Source organism: Scyliorhinus canicula, chromosome 13 (assembly GCF_902713615.1).
Source record: "Scyliorhinus canicula chromosome 13, sScyCan1.1, whole genome shotgun sequence".
Lineage (NCBI taxonomy): Eukaryota > Metazoa > Chordata > Chondrichthyes > Carcharhiniformes > Scyliorhinidae > Scyliorhinus > Scyliorhinus canicula.
The window spans coordinates 26,636,488-26,656,581 of NC_052158.1; the positions used below are offsets into that span (position 1 = coordinate 26,636,488).

Consider the following 20,094-nt stretch of genomic DNA (forward strand, 5'->3'; position numbering starts at 1 on the left):
GCGTCCTTTGCGTTGTTTTTGACGGCCGATAGTTTTTTCTTCTTTTGTTGCCTCTTTCTGACTCTGACCCTCTGTCCCGTATCGCGGCTTCATTTGTTTAATGGTGTCTCTGTTTTTACTTTTAAAAGAAAGTTCCGGATCGCTACGAGGAGCCCAAGGCGGACGACAAACATGCCCCACGGGATGAGCAGAAACGCTGGGAGGAGGAGCACATGGACGCAGCACTGCTGAAGTTCGGGGCCCGAGACGCCAGGGAGCGTAACAAGCAGAAGGAGTACGAGTTTGTGCTGGAGGAGGATGAAATGATTGACTTTGTGACCACTGTGACCATGCAAGGGACTGTGACCAAGGTAGGGCAGCAACGCTGGGGCCCCCAACTGGATAGAGTGCACGATCGCATTTCAAAGAATTATTTTGTGGGATGTGGGTATCGCTCGCCAGGCCTACATCCCTGACTGTCATTGAGAAGGTGGTGGTGAGCTCAGGTTTGGGTGGGTGGGGAAGGGGGGATCCATCAGGTGGTGCATCTGCTCCCCTTGTGCTTACCGGTGGTAGAAGTCACGGGTTTTGAAGGTGGTGTCGAAAGAATCCTTGGTGAGTTGCCACAGTAGTCATGTCGTTGGATTAGTGATCCAGAGGTTCATACGAGTAGTTTGGAGTCATTACTTTAGATCCCATCATGACAACAGGGGGTGGGGTATAAATTCAATTAATAAAACTGGAATAAAATACTCCTCTTATCAATTATTAAAAATTTTTTTTTAGAGTATCCAATTCATTTTTTCCAATTAAGGGGCAATTTAGTGTGGCCAATCCACCTACCCTGCACATCTTTGGGTTGTGGGGGTGAAACCCACGCAAACTCCACACGGACAGTGACTCGGGGCCGGGATCGAACCTGGGACCTCGGCGCCATGAGGCAGCAGTGCTAACCCACTGCAATGAAACTGCTGATTGCCATAAAACCCCACCTGGTTCGCTCATATCCTTCAGGGGAGGAAAGTCTGCCACTCTTACCTGGCCTGGGCATGCACATGACTCCAGACTGAGCAATGTGGTAGACTCTTAACTTCCCTTTGAAACATGGCCTAGCAAGGCCACGTTAATGCTACAATCCTGTCTCATGAAGTGCATGCTCTAGTTGTAAGTGGGAGCAACTGGGAACGGATAAGGGCATTATTCTAAAGTATATATAAGAACTGGATTTCACCTCTGTGCTGGGAAGTGGAGGCAACGCGGGGTTGAGGGGGGTGGAGTCTGCGCATGTGTTGTCTCGGCTTTGTGGATAAACCAATGTTGAGGTTGGCTTAGTCACTCATCCTTCAGGGAAGGGAAATCTGCCCACCTTATCTGGCCTAGGGCCGACATGTGCATTCAGACTCTGAACAATGCTCTAGACTCATTGAGTCACAGAGGTCCACAGCACAGAAAAGGCCCTTTGGCCCATTGCGTCTGTCAAAATCAGTTACCTAACTATTCTAGTCCCATTTTCCAGCACTTGGCCCTATATTCCTTGGCATCGCAAGTGAACATCTAAATACTTCTTAAATGCTATGAGGGTCTCTGCCTCCACCACCCTTTTAGGCAGCGAGTTCCAGACTCCCATCACCCTCTGGGTGAAAACACTTCTCCTCACATCCCCTCTTAAGCTCCTGCCCCTTAGCTTAAATCTGGGCCTCCCTGGTCATTGATCCCTCCACCAAGGGAAAAATTTCTTCCTGTCGGCTATCTATGCCCCCCCATAATTTTATACATTTCAGTCATGTCTCCCCTCAGTCTCCTCTGTTCCAAGGAAAATAATCTACGTCTATCTAATCTCCCTTCATAACTAAAACTCTCCAGAACAGGCAACATCCTGGTAAATCCCCTCTGCACCCTTTCCAGTGCTGTCACATCCCTCCTTTAATGTGGATTTCAGAACTGCACACAATACTCTAACCAACGCTTTATACAGTTCCATCATAACCTCTCTGTTCTTAAACTCTGTGCCTCAGCTAATAAAGGCAAGTATGCCATATGCCTGCTTAACCACTGTATCCACCTGCTGAGCTGCTTTAAGGGACTGGTATACATGCACACCAAGGTCCTTCTGATCCTCGGTGTTTCCCAGGGTCCTGCCATTTATCATGTGTTCCCTTGTCTTGTTTGTCCTGCCCAAGTGCCTCGCCTCGCACTTATCTGAATTAAATTCCATTTGCCACTGATCAGCCCATCTGACCAGTCCGTCTTTATCCTCCTGTAATCGAAGGCTGTCCTCCTCACTATTTACCACCCCATCAATTTTGATATCATCTGCAAACTTACTGATCAACCTTCCGATATTCAAGTCTAATCATCTGTATAAACCACAAACAGCAAGAGCCCCAACACTGATCCCTGCGGGACCCTGCTGGAAGCAGGTTTCTAGTCTGAAAAACACCCCTCGACCGTCATCACCCACTCAGCCAATTCTGGATTCAGTTTGCTAAATTTCCTTGGATCCCATGGGCTCCTACCTTCACTATCAGTCTCTCATATGGGCCTTATCAAACGCCTTGCGGAAGTACAAGTCGACGACAACAATTTCCCTCATCGACGCACCTGGTCACCTCTTCAAAAAATTCAATCAAGTTGGTCAGACGTGACCTCCCCAACAAAACTATGCTGGCTGTTCTTGATTAATCCCTGCCTCTCCAAATGCAGATTAATTCTGTGTCTCAGAATTGTTTCCAATAGTTTCTCCACCACTGAGATTAGACTGGCTGGCCTGTAGCTTCCTGATTGACTAATGGTACCACATTGGCTATCCTCCAGTCCTCCGGCTCCTCTCTTGAGGCCAGAGAGGAATTGAAAATTATTGCCAGAGCCCCTGCTATTTCCTCCCTTGACTCACTCAACAGCCTGCAATATATTTCATCTGGCCCTGGAGATTTGTCGACTTTTAAGCCTCCCAGATGACACGGAAACTCCTCTCTGTCTATGCTCACCTCTTTAATTTTATCATAGTGCTTCTCCCTGATTTCTGTACCCACACTGTCTCTCACACAAGTGAACAGCGACACAAAGTATTAATTTGGAACTCTACCTACATCTGACTCCGCACAGGGTTTGTTGGTCCCACCCTTTTTCTTTATTGGAACATGTTGACCCTGTACGCTACTTATTTCCTTTTTTTTTGTCAATTCAGAGTACCCAATTCATTTTTTCCAATTAAGGGGCAATTTAGCATGGCCAATCCACCTATCCTGCACATCTTTGGGTTGTGGGGGTGAAACCCACGCAAACACGGGGAGAATGTGCAAACTCCACATGGGCAGTGACCCAGAGCCGGGATTGAACCTGGGACCTCGGCGCCATGAGGCCGCAGTGCTAACCCACTACACCACTGTACTGCCCTTACTTATTTCCTTCTTGAGTGCATCCCAGTGTTCTGTCACAGATTTACCTAAAAGTGTCCGCTCCCAGTCCACTCACGCCAAATCATACCTGATCTCGTTAAAATCGGCCTTCCCCCAGTTTAGAATTCTGATTTCAGGCCCACCTTTGTCCTTTTCCATAACAATCTTCAATCTCTGTCTGCAAATTGTTCTCCCACTGATACTTCAACCGCTAGCCTGTTTTCGTTTCAAGTCCAAGACCGCTCTTGTAGGACCTTCTACGTACTGGCTTAAAAAGTTCTCCTGGATGCATTTTAAGAGTTTTGCTCCCTCTAAACCTTTCGCACTTTGACTACCCCAGTTAAAGTTGGGGAAGTTAAAATCCCCACTATCACTACCCCAGCACTTGTACACATCTCTGAAATTTGCCTCCACATCTGCTCTTCTATTTCTCTGACTGTTAGAACACTCCCAGCAATCTGATTGCTCCTTTTTGGTTTTTAAGTTCCAGCCGTATGGCTTCATTTGAAGAACCTTCTAAGATGTTGCCCCTTCTTAGTGATGTAATTGATTCCCTGGTCAGAATTCCTCTGTTACCTCCTTCCCTGTTCCGCCTGAAGATCCTATATCCTGGAATATTGAGCTGCCAAACCTACCCCTCTCTTAACCATGTCTCAGTGACAGCAATTACATCATACCCCCAAGTTTCCATTTGAGCCCTCAACTCATCTGCCTTGTCCGTCAGACCCCTTGCATTAAAATAAATACTATCCAATTTTGCCAAACCCCCTTATGACTTAAACTGGTCTATAACTGGCCGATAATAGCAAAGTAGTTAGCTTTGCTTCCTCATGGCGCCAGGGACCCGGGTTTGATTCTGGCCTTGGGTACTGTCTGTGTGGAGTTTGCACATTCTTCCTGTGTATGGGTTTCCTCCCACAGTCCAAAGTGCAGGTTAGATGGATTGTTCATGCTGAAAATTGGCCCATTAGTATCCAGAGGTGTGCAGGTTAGGTAGGGTTATGGGGTCACGGGGGTCGGGTTGGGGAAGTGGGCCTCGGCAGGGTGCACTTTCAGAGGGTTGGTGCAGGCCTGATGGATCGCCTCGTGCAGTATAGGAATTCTATGGATTTAACTTCTATACCTTCCTTACTCAATTTTTGTCGATTCTAATTTTGGCTGTGCATCTCTCCCTGCTGAGTATTGTGTCCAGTTTTGGTCGCCTTATTTGAGGAAGGATGTGGTGGCATTGGAGGCAGTTCAGAGGAGGTTCACCGGATTGATTCCAGGGATGAAGGGGTTGATGAATGAGGAGAGTTTGGGCTTATACTCACTGGAGTTTAGAAGAATGAGAAGGGATCTGATCCAGGTATATAAAATACTGAGAGATTGATAAAGTAAATCTGGACCAAATGTACCCCCTTGTGGGGAATCTAGAATAAGGGGTCACAGATATAGGCTGAGAGGCGGTAGATTTAAAACTGAGATGAGGAGGCACTACTTCTAGCAGAGGGTGGTGAATTTGTGGAACTCGCTGCCCCATAGTGCGGTGGAGTCTGAATCATTAACTGGGTTCAAGAAGGAGATATATATATTTTTTTTTTGAAGTTCCCAATTCTTTTTTCTTCCCAATTAAGGGGCAATTTAGTGTGGCCAATCCACCTAACCTGCACATCTTTGGGTTGTGGGGATGCGACCCACAAGACACTGAGAGAATGTGCAAACTCCACACAGACAGTGACCCGGGGCTGGGATCGAACACGGATCTTTGGCGACGTGAGGCAACAATGCTAACCACTGCACCACCGTGCCGTGCTTGAGATAGATATATATCTGATTTTTTAAAACGGATTAAAAGGAAATGGGGAACAGGTGGGGAGGTGGATTTGAGACCAGGAAGAGATCAGCCATGATCTGATTGAATGGCGGAGCAGGCTCGAAGGGCTGAATTGCAAACTTCTCCCAATTCCTCTGTTCTCTCAGGATCCTACCCCATCTGCAAAGTTTAAACCCACCCCAACCGAGCTAGCAAACCTCCCTCCAAGGACGCTGGTCCCATTTCAGTTCAGTGCAACCCGCCGCCTCGGACCGGTCCCACTGTCCCTAAACACGGACCCAATGTCTCATCTGTTCCTGAAACATGACCGTTACTAGTTCATATTGCAGCTCTGTAACAATGAAGTCCATGCTCTAGTTGCAAGTGGAAGCAACTGTTAAGGAATGGGAAAGGGTGCGGGCATTATTCTCAGGTATGCGTAAGAACCAGGTTTCACCTGTGTGGGGGGGAAGGAAAAGGGAGCCTGTACCTGTGTTCTCAATGTTTTTCGGATAAACTTATGTGAGGAAAGTCTGGCTCAGGATTCCTCCTCCCCCCTCAGTGAATAAGCAGCGAATTTATAACGGGCTACTTGCTTGGAGGTGGCTCACCACCATCTGCTTGAAGGAAATTAGGGATGGTCAGCAAACGCTGACCTTGTCAACAGTGCTCTTATCCCACGGCCAAATGTGTAAAAATAGTCTGCCATCCAATCGTCAGCCTGACAACAACACAATTTAACAACTCTGAAACAGGCCTTGAAACCGAATTTTAAGCTTGACTCTGACATTCCAGAATGATGATTGGGGGGGGTCAGGAAAGCCCCTCCCCCGAGTGACACTTCCCTCACCTGCTTTTTCTCGTCAGGATGAAAAGACCGAGTTGTCGGAGGCGCAGAAGCAGAAGGTGTCGCTCCAGGAGGTGAGGAGGAGCCTGCCTGTCTTCCCATACCGTCAGGACCTGCTAACAGCCATTGCCGAGCATCAGATTCTCATCATCGAGGGCGAGACGGGATCTGGCAAAACAACGCAGATCCCCCAGTACCTGTATGAGGAGGTGAGCAACCATCAGAGCAGAGCCCATTCAATGCGTTGGGCAGATGGACAGAAGAGATAATATTGTGTTCAACCTGTGAGACTAGGAGGGTTACACTCCTGTGTTCAGCCTCTGAGACAGTGAGATGATACAGTCCTGTGTTCCACTTGTAAGACAGTGGGAGGGATACAGTCCTGTGTTCAACCTGTGAGACAGTGGCAGGGTTACAGTCCTGTGTTCAACCTGTGAGACAGTGGCAGGGTTACAGTCCTGTGTTCAACCTGTGAGACAGTGGCAGGGTTACAGTCCTTTGTTCAACCTGTGAGACAGTGGCAGGGTTACAGTCCTGTGTTCAACCTGAGACAGTGGCAGGGTTACAGTCCTGTGTTCAACCTGAGACAGTGGCAGGGTTACAGTCCTGTGTTCAACCTGAGACAGTGGCAGAATTACAGTACTGTGTTCAACCTGTGAGACAGTGGGAGGGTTACAGTCCTGTGTTCAACCTGAGACAGTGGCAGAATTACAGTACTGTGTTCAACCTGTGAGACAGTGGGAGGGTTACAGTCCTGTGTTCAACCTGAGACAGTGGCAGGATTACAGTACTGTGTTCAACCTGTGAGACAGTGGAAGGGTTACAGTCCGGTGTTCAACCTGTGAGACAGTGACAGGATTACAGTACTGTGTTCAACCTGTGAGACAGTGGAAGGGATACAGTCCTGTGTTCAACCTGTGAGACAGTGGCAGGGTTACAGTACTGTGATACATAGGGGTTGTTAATGAGGAGGGGCCACGGTTCAGCTATTTTGCTTTTGCCCAAACTGCAGGTTGCTCGACACAATGAGAAATGAATTGTTTTCTGATCACCGCAATCATCCCATCAGCTAGCCCAGAGAAATCTCGGACATGAGCCCTAGCAATACTCCAATGATCGGGAGCTTTGCGAAACAATATCAACTGTTCTCACCGGGACTGCTATTCTTACCACGTGTGTCATCTTGGATTACTTCTGTACTGTATTTCAAAATGTTCTTTCCTCAAAAACATGTAATAAACAGAATTAATCAATAATGACTGCCCACACTCCTGTCTCTCACTGTCGGACAATCCATAAATTGGCCCCTCAATCACAGAGATATTGAGCTGATTAAAACTTAAATCGCCAGGTGCAAATCCTGCCGGATCCTCTGGATTGCTGGATTTGCACCTTGCCCAATTTGGATCGCTGTTGACTTCAATGGAGAATGAAATTGAGTTTTAAATTGGGCCCACTCTAGTCGCTCAGTGCCTCAACAGAGAGGTTTAGTCAGCGTAAATATGTGGCCTGTGTTTTCCATGGTATTAGTTGAGTGGCAGTGCTGAGCAGGGGGCTGTTTCCCGTACTGAATTGCAGCTTCACCTTGCATTCATTCCCTCACTATCTGATATTGAGCGTTGGATCTCTCTCCGCAGGGCTACACTGCTCGCGGTATGAAGATCGGGTGCACACAGCCCCGGCGAGTGGCAGCCATGAGCGTCGCATCCCGAGTGGCACAGGAGATCGGGGTCAAACTGGGAAATGAGGTGAGCTGCCAGGAAATGTAGATATGGATTTGGTATTGAAACTGCTGAGAACGGAGCTGAAAACAAAGTAACTTGCTCGTGTGACTGTCCTGAAGCATTATTAACCAAGCTAGGTGCAAGAGGACTTGACCAGGAATAATTATGGGGGAGGGACAATTAGAATACGGGATGCATGGCTGGGGGTAGTGACCGACACTAAAGACAGTGAAGGGAGAAAGTGACTTGGAATAATGGAGACACTGGCTAAGATTGGAGACGATAGAGGAGCAGGAGAGTGACAAGAGATCAGTGACGTGCAGTGACTGGGATTGAGGATGCTGGGTGGTGAAGATAGTAGAAATATGAAAACTCGCTCCAGAAACAACAGTTAATGCAACCTCAGTTTATTATTTAAATTGCAGATTAATGTTTTTTTTTCTTGGCGCGTCAAGGATACCAAGGAGCCTAAAAGGACAAAGATATTTAGGAGAAAGATGGCTTTGACCTCACTGAATTGCAGGTCAGGCTCATGGACCAAATGGCTTGCTCCTGTTCCAAGTCCAGAATAATGATGGGGGAGAAATGAGCAGGAATATTAGTAGTTGGAGAGGGGTTTCGTGAGAAATAACATGGGGACGATTGGTTGGGCAAAATGAAAGGTGCAGCTACTGCTTGAATTTTTCCAGTTCATGCGTTGCGAACATTAATATGGTTAGCCAGCTGAATCCTGCATGTGTACCCCTCCTCCAGGTCGGATACAGTATCCGGTTTGAAGACTGCACGTCGGAACGCACAGTGCTGAAATACATGACAGACGGGATGTTGCTGCGAGAATTCCTCACAGAGCCAGACTTGGCTGGATATAGGTGAGAAGGGTTTCCACAAGATATGTCGACCAACACTGAGGGTGGGTGAATGCAATATCGCAGTAACATAGATACATAGACGATAGGAGCAGGAGGAGACCTTTTGGCCCTTCGAGCCTGCTCCGCCATTCAACATGATCATGGCTGATCATCCAACTCAACAGCCTAATCCTGCTTTCTCCCCATAGCCTTTGATCCCATTCACCCCAAGTGCTATATCCAGCCACCTCATGAATATATTCAAAGTTTTGGCATCAACTACTTCCTGTGGTAATGAATTCCACAGGCTCACCACTCTGTGTGAAGGTGCCTTCTTTTTTTTCTTTCTTTTTTTAAAAATTTAGATTACCCAATTATTTTTTCCAATTAAGGGGCAATTTAGCATGGCCAATCCACCTACTCTGCACATTTTTTTTTGGGTTGTGGGGGCGAAACCCACACAGACACGGGGAGAATGTGCAAACTCCACACGGACAGTGACCCAGAGCCGGGATTGAACCTGGGACCTCAGCGCCGTGAGGCGGTTGTGCTAACCACTAGGCCACAGTGCTGCCCAAAGGTGCCTTATATCTGTCCGAAATGGTTTACCCTGAATCCTCAGGCTGTGACCCCTGGTTCTGGACACACCTATCATTGGTAACAACTTCCCTGCATCTACCCTGTCTAGTCCTATTAGGATTTTATAATCTCTATGAGATCCCCCCTCATTCTTCTGAACTCCAGCGAGAACAATCCCAACCTAGTCAATCTCTCCTCATATCACAGTCCCTCCATCCCTGGAATCAGTCTGGTAAACCTTGCTGCACTCCCTCGAGAGCAAGAACATCCTTCCTCTGAGAAGGAGATCAAAACTGCACACAATACTCCAAGTGTGGCCTCACCAAGGCCCTGTAACATTGCAGCAACACATCCCTGCTTCTATACTCGAAACCTCTTGCAATGAAGGCCAACATACCATTAGCCGCCTTTATCGCCTGCTGCATCTGCATACTTACCTTCAGCGAATGGTGCACAAGAACACCCAGGTCCCGCTGCACACTGCTCTCTTCCAATTTACATCCATTCAGGTAGTAATTACTTGCTTCCAAAATGAATAACCTCAATTTGGATAAAATTATACTGCATCTGCCATTGGTTTGCCCACTCGCCCAACCTGTCCAGATCTTGCTGTAGGATCCCTGCATCCTCGTCACAATTCACCCTCCCACCTAATTTGGTATCATCTGCAAACTTTGAGTTGTTACATTTTGTTCCCTCATCCAAATCATTAATATATATTGTGAATAGCTGGGCTCCCAGCACCGATCCCTGTGGTACCCCACTGGTTACTGCCTGCCAATTTGAAAAGGACTTATTAATCCCTACTCTTTGTTTCCTCTCTGCCAACGGGTTTTCTATCCACCTCAATACATTTCCCCCAATCTCATGCGCTTTAATTTTGCACAATAATCTCTGATACAGGACTTCAAACGCCTTCTGAAAGTCCAAATATACCACATCGACTACTGGTTACCTCTTCAAAGAATTCCAACAGATTTGTCAAGCATGATTTTCCCTTCATAAATCCATGCCGACTCTGACTGCTCCTGCCACTGCTTTCTAAATGTTCCGCTATAAAGCCCTTGATAATGGATTCCAGCATTTTCCCCACTACCGATGTTAGGCTTACTGTTCTATAATTCTCTGCTTTCTCTCAACCTCCCTTTTTGAATATCGGAGTGACGTGAGCAACCCTCCAATCTGCAGGGACATAGGAGAAATTTTATCTTCCCACATTGACCTTGTGGATTCTGTCTATGCACTGAATTATAAGATGTACTGCATCAATTCTTAAATGAACCAAATAAATTCCATGTTCACTTTCTCTGGGTCAGAGACCAAACCCCCCCTCCCTCCCCCTGCTCCTTCACTTGCACAATTTCCCTAGCCACCTCCTGTCGCCGTAACTGATGAGCAAAAAGATGGCTAGCCTTCTCCCCATGTTCATACACCATCTTCTTTAAACCCCGTCGTGAGCGCACCGCTTGGCCTGTGGACAACAGGTCAAACTTCATTTGCAGATTCCTGCACGCCCATAATTCCGGCGTTGGATCACTTGCATACTCCTGATCTACACCCAGAATCTCGATCTCCACATCCTCATGCTCTATCCTGGCCGCCCTATCTATGAATGCTTTGTACGAGTTGATCTCCCTTCCTAATCATCACCTTTAACACCTCCCACAAAGTAGAGAATGAGTCCGCCCCATTCTCATTCCGGTCAGCGTACTCCTTTGTGGGCCTCAAAATCTTCCCACAAAACCCCATATCAAGTAACAGTACTACATCCCGTGCACTGTGCCAAATCCGCCTCTCATGCCATGTCCACCAAGTGCATTGCACAGTCAGAAATATCCACCGCTGAATATTTAGTGTTTTGCACCGCAGGACAGCGTGTGCCTGTTCATGCGGTGGGGGGGCAGCGTGTGCCTCTTCACGCGGTGCGGGGCAGCGTGTGCCTCTTCACGTGGTACGGGGCAGCGTGTGCCTCTTCACGCGGTATGGGGCACCGTGTGCCTCTTCACGCGGTGGGGGTACAGCGTGTGCCTGTTTGCACGGTGCAGGGCAGCGTGTGCCTCTTCACGCGGTGGGGGGACAGCGTTTGTCTCTTCACGTGGTGCGGGGACAGCGTGTGCCTCTTCACGTGGTGCGGGGACAGCGTGTGCCTCTTCACGTGGTGCGGAGCAGCGTGTGCCTCTTCACGTGGTACGGGGCAGCGTGTGCCTCTTCACGCGGTTCGGGGACAGCATGTGCCTCTTCACGTGGTGCGGGGACAGCGTGTGCCTCTTCACGTGGTGCGGGGACAGCGTGTGCCTCTTCACGTGGTGCGGGGACAGCGTGTGCCTCTTCACGTGGTGCGGGGACAGCGTGTGCCTCTTCACGTGGTGCGGAGCAGCGTGTGCCTCTTCACGTGGTACGGGGCAGCGTGTGCCTCTTCACGCGGTTCGGGGACAGCATGTGCCTCTTCACGTGGTGCGGGGACAGCGTGTGCCTCTTCACGTGGTGCGGGGACAGCGTGTGCCTCTTCACGTGGTGCGGGGACAGCGTGTGCCTCTTCACGTGGTGCGGGGACAGCGTGTGCCTCTTCACGTGGTGCGGAGCAGCGTGTGCCTCTTCACGTGGTGCGGAGCAGCGTGTGCCTCTTCACGTGGTACGGGGCAGCGTGTGCCTCTTCACGCAGTTCGGGGGCAGCGTGTGCCTCTTCACGCCGTGCGGGGCAGCGTGTGCCTCTTCACGCAGTGCGGGGCAGCGTGTGCTTCTTCACGCCGTGCAGGGCAACGTGTGCCTCTTCACATGGTGGGGGGGGCAGCGTGTGCCTCTTCACGCGGTGGGGGGTGTAGCGTGTGCCTCTTCACGTGGTACGGGGCAGCGTGTGCCTCTTCACGTGGTGCGGGGCAGCGTGTGCCTCTTCGCGCGGTGGGGGGTGTAGCGTGTGCCTCTTCAGCGGTGGGGGGCAGCGTGTGCCTCTTCACGCAGTGCGGGGCAGCGTGTGCCTCTTCATGCGGTGGGGGGGCAGCGTGTGCCTCTTCACACTGTGCGGGGCAGCGTGTGCCTCTTCACGCAGTTCGGGGGCAGCGTGTGCCTCTTCACGCGGTGGGGGGTGTAGCGTGTGCCTCTTCAGCGGTGGGGGGCAGCGTGTGCCTCTTCACACTGTGCGGGGCAGCGTGTGCCTCTTCATGCGGTGAGGGGGCAGCGTGTGCCTCTTCACGCGGTGGGGGGGCAGCGTGTGCCTCTTCACGTGGTGCGGGGCAGCGCGTGCTTGTTCGCGGTGCTGAGTAAAGCTGGGTTGATGTGGGTGTCTGTGTTTACAGTGTTGTGATCAGTAACGGTGCTGGATTGACGTGGGTGTCTGTGTCTTTACAGTGTCGTGATCATTGATGAAGCCCATGAGCGCACTCTCCACACTGACATTCTCTTCGGGCTGATTAAAGATATCTCCCGCTTCCGCCCTGACCTGAAAGTCCTGATTGCGAGTGCAACACTGGACACTGAGAAGTTCTCAACCTTCTTTGACGATGCTCCAGTCTTCCGTATCCCAGGGCGGCGGTTCCCTGTCGATATTTACTACACAAAGGTACAAGGGCCGGAGTGGTGCGGGGCGTTTTGGAAAGGCGGATCTGCTATTGGCCTCGCTTCAGGGGCCAGCTCACACCCAGAGATACAGGAGCAACTAACACCTCCTGCTCCCTTGGCTGCACTGTTCCAATTGGGCTGCTGAGTGTATTAATGAGCAGTTATCAAGAGATAAGTGCTTCTTGCCTCACTGAGCAAGTTAGTACAAGGTGGTCTTTGCTCTGTTGCAGTATACAGCATGCATCTTCCATGTTAAGCTCCAGCCGTAATGCAACTCTTACCTGCTGGGTTTGGGTTTTACAACCAGTGCTGGCCCTTGCTGGCTGGTGTTTAAGGTCTCTGGACAAAGACAAGATGAGCGTGTGGAGATTCACCAGAATGCTTTCAGTGATGAAGCTGGAGGAGTTGGGCTTGGAATTTTACGCAATGTGCCCAGTGTACATGAAGGGTTTTATTCAGGGGAGATATGGGGATGATCCCTCACCGGCGAGTGGGTCATTAACCAGAGGGCTTTAAGACACTTGGAAACAGAGCCAGAGTGGAACATGGGAAATTTCTTCACGATGCAGGAATGATTCGGGAAGGGGGTCAGAACCAGATTCAATCGGGAATTTGAGGAGGAATTGAAAATATGCAGGGGGATGGAGAAAAATAGTTAAGTGAGATGAGTGGCGTAGGTTTTTCAAAGAGAGAGCACAGGTGGGATTGACTGAATGACTGTCTGTGCTGTAAGAATCTCTTAAGTAAGGGGTGGCACGGTGGCGCAGTGGTTAGCACTGCTGCCTTCTGGCGCCGAAGTCCAGGTTCGATCCCGGGTCACTGTCCATGTCTGCGTGGGTCTCGCCCCCACAACGCAAAAGGTGGATTGGCCAAGCTAAATTGCCCTTTAATTGGGGAAAAATAGTAATTTGATGCTCTAAATTTATTTTAAGAAAGAATCTCTAAGTAAGGCTCATCCTCATGAGGACATGAGTATGGACTCTGTGCTGGGCGGAACCCGTGACAATTCCTCAATAGTTGGGTTTTCAGACTCGTCCCATCGAGTCTGCACCGGCCCTGGAAAGAGCACCCGACTTAAACCCACACCTCCACCCTATCCCAGTAACCCCACCCAACCTTTTTGACACCAAGCGGCAGTTTAGCATGGCCAATCCACCTAACCTGCACATCGTTCGACTGTGAAAGGAAACCAGAGCACCCGGAGGAAACCCACGCAGACACGGGGAGAACGTGCAGACTCCGCACAGACAGTCACCCGAGGCTGGAATTGAACCCTGGAGCTGTGAGGCAGAAATGCTAACCAGTGTGCCACCATGCTGCCCTAAATTGGTGCAGATTAGCACCATTTCTGGGATGGCAGGATCGACGTATGAGGAGGGATTGGGCCGGTTGGGCCTGTATTCACTGAAATGTAAAAGCATGATAGGGGATCTCATTAAAACGTATAAAATTCTGACAGGAGTGGACAGACTGGATGCAGGGGATGTTGTTTCCTCTGGCTGGGGGTGGGGGTGGGGGGGGGGGGTCGGGTCGAGAACCCGGGATCACAGTCTCAGGATTCGGGGTGGGTCATTTAGGACCGAGATGAGGAGAAATTTCACTCGGTGGGTGCTGAACCTGTGGAATTCTCTACCACAGGAGACTGTGGAGGCCAAGTCACTGAATATATTTAAGAAGGAAATTCTCCTATAGACTGTAAAGGTGTTGTGGGGTCTGGGGAGAGCGCGGGAGTGTGACATTGGGATAGAGAGTCAGCCATGAGCATCTGGAATGCCAGAACAGGCTCGAAGGGCCGAAAGGCCTACTCCTATTTTGTATGTTTCTGTGGAATAGGAAGATCCCAAGGTGGATTCCTTATCTGTGCCATTGCCTGGGCTCATCCCCAGGAACTATTTTACCTCAAATGGCCTCAAGCGACGACAGAATCAAATAAATCAGTTGAGTTTGTTTCCCCTACATCGAAATGTGCGCACAGAGATATCACACAAGTACTTTGCCACAACAGCATACACTCCCCCCACTGTACAATCTTGCTGATTCTCAGAGGAGTGGTAAAACACTCTGAACTGCCCGATTAGATTTTTTTATTGACTGACGGACTCTGCTGCTCTCCAATTAGGCCCCCGAAGCGGACTATCTGGAAGCCTGTGTGGTCTCTGTGCTGCAGATTCACGTCACTCAAGCCCCTGGCGACATTCTGGTGTTCCTCACTGGTCAGGTAAGGAAGGTTGGGCGTCAGTAATTCTCCCTGAAAACCCCGGGCTGACTGTATTTGTTCATATCAATTCCCAATATTCACAGTGGTGAGTTGGACCTGGTGCTTCTTGAGACCCAATATTGCGCTGTGTAAATTCTGGTCCCAGAGCTCTGTTGTGGCCCATTGAGTATCTGGCATTTGCTTTATTTCAATCTGTTCGGTCACAGCATGTTCGCGTCGCGGACTAGGCCCTGCTTTTATTTCCCTTGAGAAGGTGGTGGTGAGCTGTTGCCTTAAACTGCTGTACTCCCTGTGGTGCAGGATTTTAACCCAGCCACAGTGAAGGAACGAACATATATTTTCCGAGTCAGGTTGGTGAGTGACTTGGAGGGGACCTTCCGGGTGGTGGTGTCCCCATGTACCTGTTGCCCTTGTCCTTCTAAATGGTAGTGGTTTGGAAGGTGCTGTCGAAGGAGCCTTAGTGAGTTCCTACAAAGCATCTTGTAGATGGTACACACGGCTGCCACTGAGCGTCAGTGCTGGAGGGAGTAAATGTTTGTGGAAGGGGTGCCAATCAAGGGGGCTGCTTTGCCCTGGATGGTGTCAAGCTTCTTGAGTGTTGTCGGAGCTGCACTCATCCAGGCAAGTGGAGAGTATTCCATTGCACTCCTGGTTTGTGCTTTGTAGAGGTGGTGGACAGGCTTTAGGGAGTCAGCAGGTGTGCTACTCACCATAGGGTTCCTAGCCTCTTTTGCTTGTATTAATCCCAGTGTGTAGTTGTGCTGACCGCTTTGCTTCCTGTGCAGGAGGAGATTGAGACTACATGTGAGATGTTACAGGAGCGCTGCCGTAGACTGGGCTCTAAAATTGCCGAGCTGCTGGTTCTACCCATTTATGCCAACCTTCCCTCGGACATGCAGGCCAAAATCTTTGAGCCGACTCCGTCAGGAGCCAGGAAGGTGAGCAGCAATCCTACCTCCAACAAAGCCATTTTTAAGTAGCATTCTTTAAGGAAACTACCTTTTGCTAAAGTGCAGAATGCGAGGAATTCTCTGTAATGTGTCTGTTTCACTAATAGCACGATAAATATCCTTCTGGGGCATAACTGTATAAATAACAAACATTAGAGGCAATGTTTAGATAGAATTTCAGAGATATTAAAACATGGAACAAAGCACTCGGCTTCACAGTGTTTCCCTTTGTGGGAGACTCTCGGACCAGATAGCATAATCTCAGTAAGTGAATCCGTGGAATTCTTTGAAGCATTCGTAGATCGGGAGGCCAGGAAGGAGCATCAGATGCTGGTCGTCAGGATTCTGGGTGTAGATCTGGAGTATGCGTGTTACCCAATGCCAGAGTTATGGGCATGGAGGAAGAAGCTGCAAATGCAATTTGATCTGTTGTCCACGGGTCAGGCGGTGTGCCAGCGGCAGCGCTGAAAGGGGGTGGTGTATGAACATGGGGAGAAGGCTAGCCGTCTTTTTGCTCATCAGCTCCAGCAACAGGAGGCGGCTGGGGAGATTGTGCAGGTCCGGGAGCCGGTGCAGGGGTGGGTTGGTTGGTCTCCAACCGAGAGAAGGTGAACGGAATGTTTTGGAACTTCTATGAGGGGCATTATAATTCGGAGCCATCTGTGGACGAGCAGGGGATGGTGGGATTCTTGGAGGATTTGGAGTTCCCCAGGTGGGGGAAAATTAAGGGAGGAGTTGGAGGCACCGCTACGGTTAGAGGAAGTTTACGTGGCTTTAGGAAGATGCAAATAGAGAAGGCACTGCAGTCAGACGGGTTCCCGATACAATTTTATACGAAGTTTGTAGATCAGTTGGCTCACTTGGTGTTTAACGATTCACTGGCACGGGGCTCTCTTCTGGAGACATTGGGGCAGGTGTCCATCTTCCTTTTGAAGAGTGATAAGGACATCGCTCTTCCACTCGATTTTGTTACTCAATGTGAATGCGAAGATTTTGGTAAGGTTTTTAAAATATAAATTTAGAGCACCCAATTCATTTTTTCCAATTAAGGGGCAATTTAGCGTGGCCAATCCACCTATCCTACACATTTTTGGGTTTACATAGAATTTACAGTGCAGAAGGAGGCCATTCGGCCCATTGAGTCTGCACCGGCTCCTGGAAAGAGCACCCTACCCAAGGTTAAGACCTCCACCCTATCTCCATAACCCAGTAACCCCACCCAACACTAAGGGCAATTTTGGACACTAAGGGCAATTTGTCATGGCCAATCCACCTAACCTGCACATCTTTGTACTGTGGGAGGAAACCGGAGCACCCGGAGGAAACCCACGCACACACTGGGAGGATGTGCAGACTCCGCACAGACAGTGACCCAAGCTGGAATCGAACCTGGGACCCTGGAGCTGTGAAGCCATTGTGCTATCCACAATGATACCGTGCTGCCCCTAAGGTTGTGGGGACGAAACCTACGCAAATACGGGAGAATGCGCAAGCTCCACACGGACCGTGACCCAGAACCGGAATGGAACCTGGGACCTCGTCACCACGAGGGCTAACTCACTGTGCCACCGTGCTGTCTTGGCTAAGGTCTTAGCGTTGGGGTTGGAACCCTGTCTCCCAGAGGTAGTGAGAGGCTTTGTGAAGATCAAAAACTGCCATCCAGGGCAGCACGGTGGCCTAGTGGTTAGCACAACCGCCTCACGGCGCTGAGGTCCCAGGTTCGATCCCGGCTCTGGTTCACTGTCCGTGTGGAGTTTGCACATTCTCCCCGTGTCTGCGTGGGTTTTGCCCCCACAACCCAAAAATGTGCAGAGTAGGTGGATTGGCCACGCTAAATTGCCCCTTAATTGGAAAAAATAATTGGGTAATCTAAACTTATTTTTTAAAAAAAGAAAAAAAAACTGCCATCCAACATGAGGTGATTACTCAACGTAGTTCTTAAACTGTCAGTGGGGCCGGAGCTGAAAATCATAATGTGTCGAGATGCAGAAAAAGTGTTTGATGGGGTTCACCTTTTCACGGTGGAGAAGTTTGGGTTGGGTCCTCGGTTTGTGTCGTGGGGTTTGTGTCGTGGGTACAGCTGTTATATGGAGCTCCATCTGCTCGTGTGCGCACTAACACCACAAGTTCGGGGTTGTTTAGGCTGCATAGGGCGAGGAGGCAGAGGTGTCCTATGTTTCCTCTTTTGTTTGCTTTTGCGATTGAGCCATTGGGTATCGCTTCAAGGGCCTTTGATAAGTTGAGAAGGGTGGAAAGATAAGGGGCTGGAGAGGGTGAATGTTTGGTTCCTGGAGGGGCGGTTTGGAGGAGTTGAAGGAGAAAGCAGGACTTTGAGGGGTAGGGGAGGCGTGGGGGGGGGGGGGGCTAGCAGATACTTTTGGGTACTGGACTTTGTTTGGCGAACATTTCCAACATCCCCAGGACTGCCGTCATTCAATTTATTGGGGAGAATGCTTTCCTGTACGGAGTCAGAAGAGGGCAGCTTCTGGGATATATGAACGGATCTTGGGGGTAAGCGCAGGTTTCGGTGGAGGAGAGTGAAGGCCAGGTGGGAGGAGGAGCTGAGACTCATCATGGAGTGAGTCCCTCCGCAGGGTGAATGCTACGTTATCGGTGCAAGGCTGAGTTTGATTCAGCTCAATGTGGTGTTTATGGTGCATCCCACCAAGACCAGGATAAGTCGATTGTTTGCAGGGGTTGAGGATTGTGTGAGTAGTGTTCGAGAGGGCCTGCGAACCACACATGTTCTGGTCCTGTCCCAAATTGGTGGATATTTGAGTCTTTTTCCTGCACCAAATCGGCAATCCCGAATGTTGAGATTGAGCCCAGTTCATTTGTAGCTATATTCAGGGTGTCCTACCAGACTAGGTTAAGGATGGGTGCTGGGGCGGATGCCCTGACATTCACCTCGTTGTTTGCCCGGTGGCAGGTTATGCTGAGTTGGAGGCAGGCGACACCACCTAGTGCCTCAGCCTGGCTAGATGACTTGATGGACTTTCTGTATGTTGATTCGGTCAAGTTCACTGTGAGGGGCCGTCTAATGGGTACTATCGTAGAGGGTGTCCGTTCATATTGCACAATAAGAAATTGGTCGCTATTAGTTGTGGGGGCGTGTGGTTGCGTGGGTTGCTTTTTTAAGCAGGTGATAACATGTGTTAGTTTGTTTTGCTGTGTAAATGTTTGGATATAAAAAGTTAAAAGTTCAATAAAAAAAAAATTTCATAAAAAGAGGATTTTGTAAACAGCTACCCTGGAAGCGGCGGGTGGCAATTTCCCTTGTCAATAGGTTGCTCATGTTCAAAGGCTTTCATCCTCGGAACTAAGAATAGGCAAGAGCACGTGCATGGTGTCTGTGACTTCCAAGACCCAACTGAGGCTGCCCTCGCAGACTGATGTCTGTGTCTCCGCACCACTCACTTCCATGCCGTTATTGAACTTGACTTTGTTCTATTAACACAAATTCTCTCTTCTCCTCCTGGTGTTTCTCTCAATCCCACCCGACCCCGACTGTTCAGGTTGTCGTCGCCACCAACATCGCGGAGACGTCCCTAACAATCGACGGGATCATCTACGTGATTGACCCAGGCTTCTGCAAGCAGAAGAGTTACAATGCACGCACAGGCATGGAGTCACTTATTGTCACACCCTGCTCCAAGGTAAGTACCAAGGTGACCCCTTCATCTGGTGGAAGGTACTGGTTTAGAGACACTGGAGGAGTGGGAATAGGGGAGGGAATGCAATTCTGAAAAGCACCTGAGGAAACAGGAGTTGCATTTACACAGCGTCTTTTACAACTTCGCAATGTCCCAAAGCGTGTCATAGCTGAAAAAGCACTTTTTTTGTTTTAGTCCTGAAGCAGCCTAATTTGCACACAGCAAGTTCCTGCTAACTGTAATGAGGAATAAATATTGACCCAGGACACCAGAGGTGACCCACCCCTCTGCTCCCCTTCAAAATAGTGTTGCAGGATATTTTTCATCCACCTGAGAGAGCAGCTGGGCCTTCAGCTTAACAGCTGATCAGCTTTGTACTTTGGAGTAAGGTGGGGCACGTTCATTCAGCATGTTGGAAGTTGCAAGGAAGGCACATGGGACTTCTTGGAGTTCATGAGGAGGATTTTGAAAAGGGAACAAAAGTAGAGAATCCTACAGACTGTCTCTACCTGGACTTGGGAGACCTGAGGTAAACACTATTGCGAGAG

The 20,094-nt window shown here is 49.5% G+C and overlaps 1 protein-coding gene across 2 annotated transcripts in view; it reads left to right on the forward strand.

Moving 5' to 3' along the window:
- The window catches only part of LOC119976002 (pre-mRNA-splicing factor ATP-dependent RNA helicase DHX16-like), a 57,937-nt gene that overhangs the window by 15,012 nt on the left and 22,831 nt on the right, over positions 1 to 20,094 (forward strand). For both annotated transcript variants that reach the window (XM_038816026.1, XM_038816025.1), the window contains exons 7-14: positions 129 to 350; positions 6,040 to 6,228; positions 7,657 to 7,767; positions 8,497 to 8,612; positions 12,516 to 12,726; positions 14,845 to 14,943; positions 15,729 to 15,881; positions 19,409 to 19,549. In XM_038816026.1, the coding sequence (XP_038671954.1) occupies positions 129 to 350; positions 6,040 to 6,228; positions 7,657 to 7,767; positions 8,497 to 8,612; positions 12,516 to 12,726; positions 14,845 to 14,943; positions 15,729 to 15,881; positions 19,409 to 19,549 (1,242 nt within the window). The remainder of the gene's footprint in view (positions 1 to 128; positions 351 to 6,039; positions 6,229 to 7,656; positions 7,768 to 8,496; positions 8,613 to 12,515; positions 12,727 to 14,844; positions 14,944 to 15,728; positions 15,882 to 19,408; positions 19,550 to 20,094) is intronic.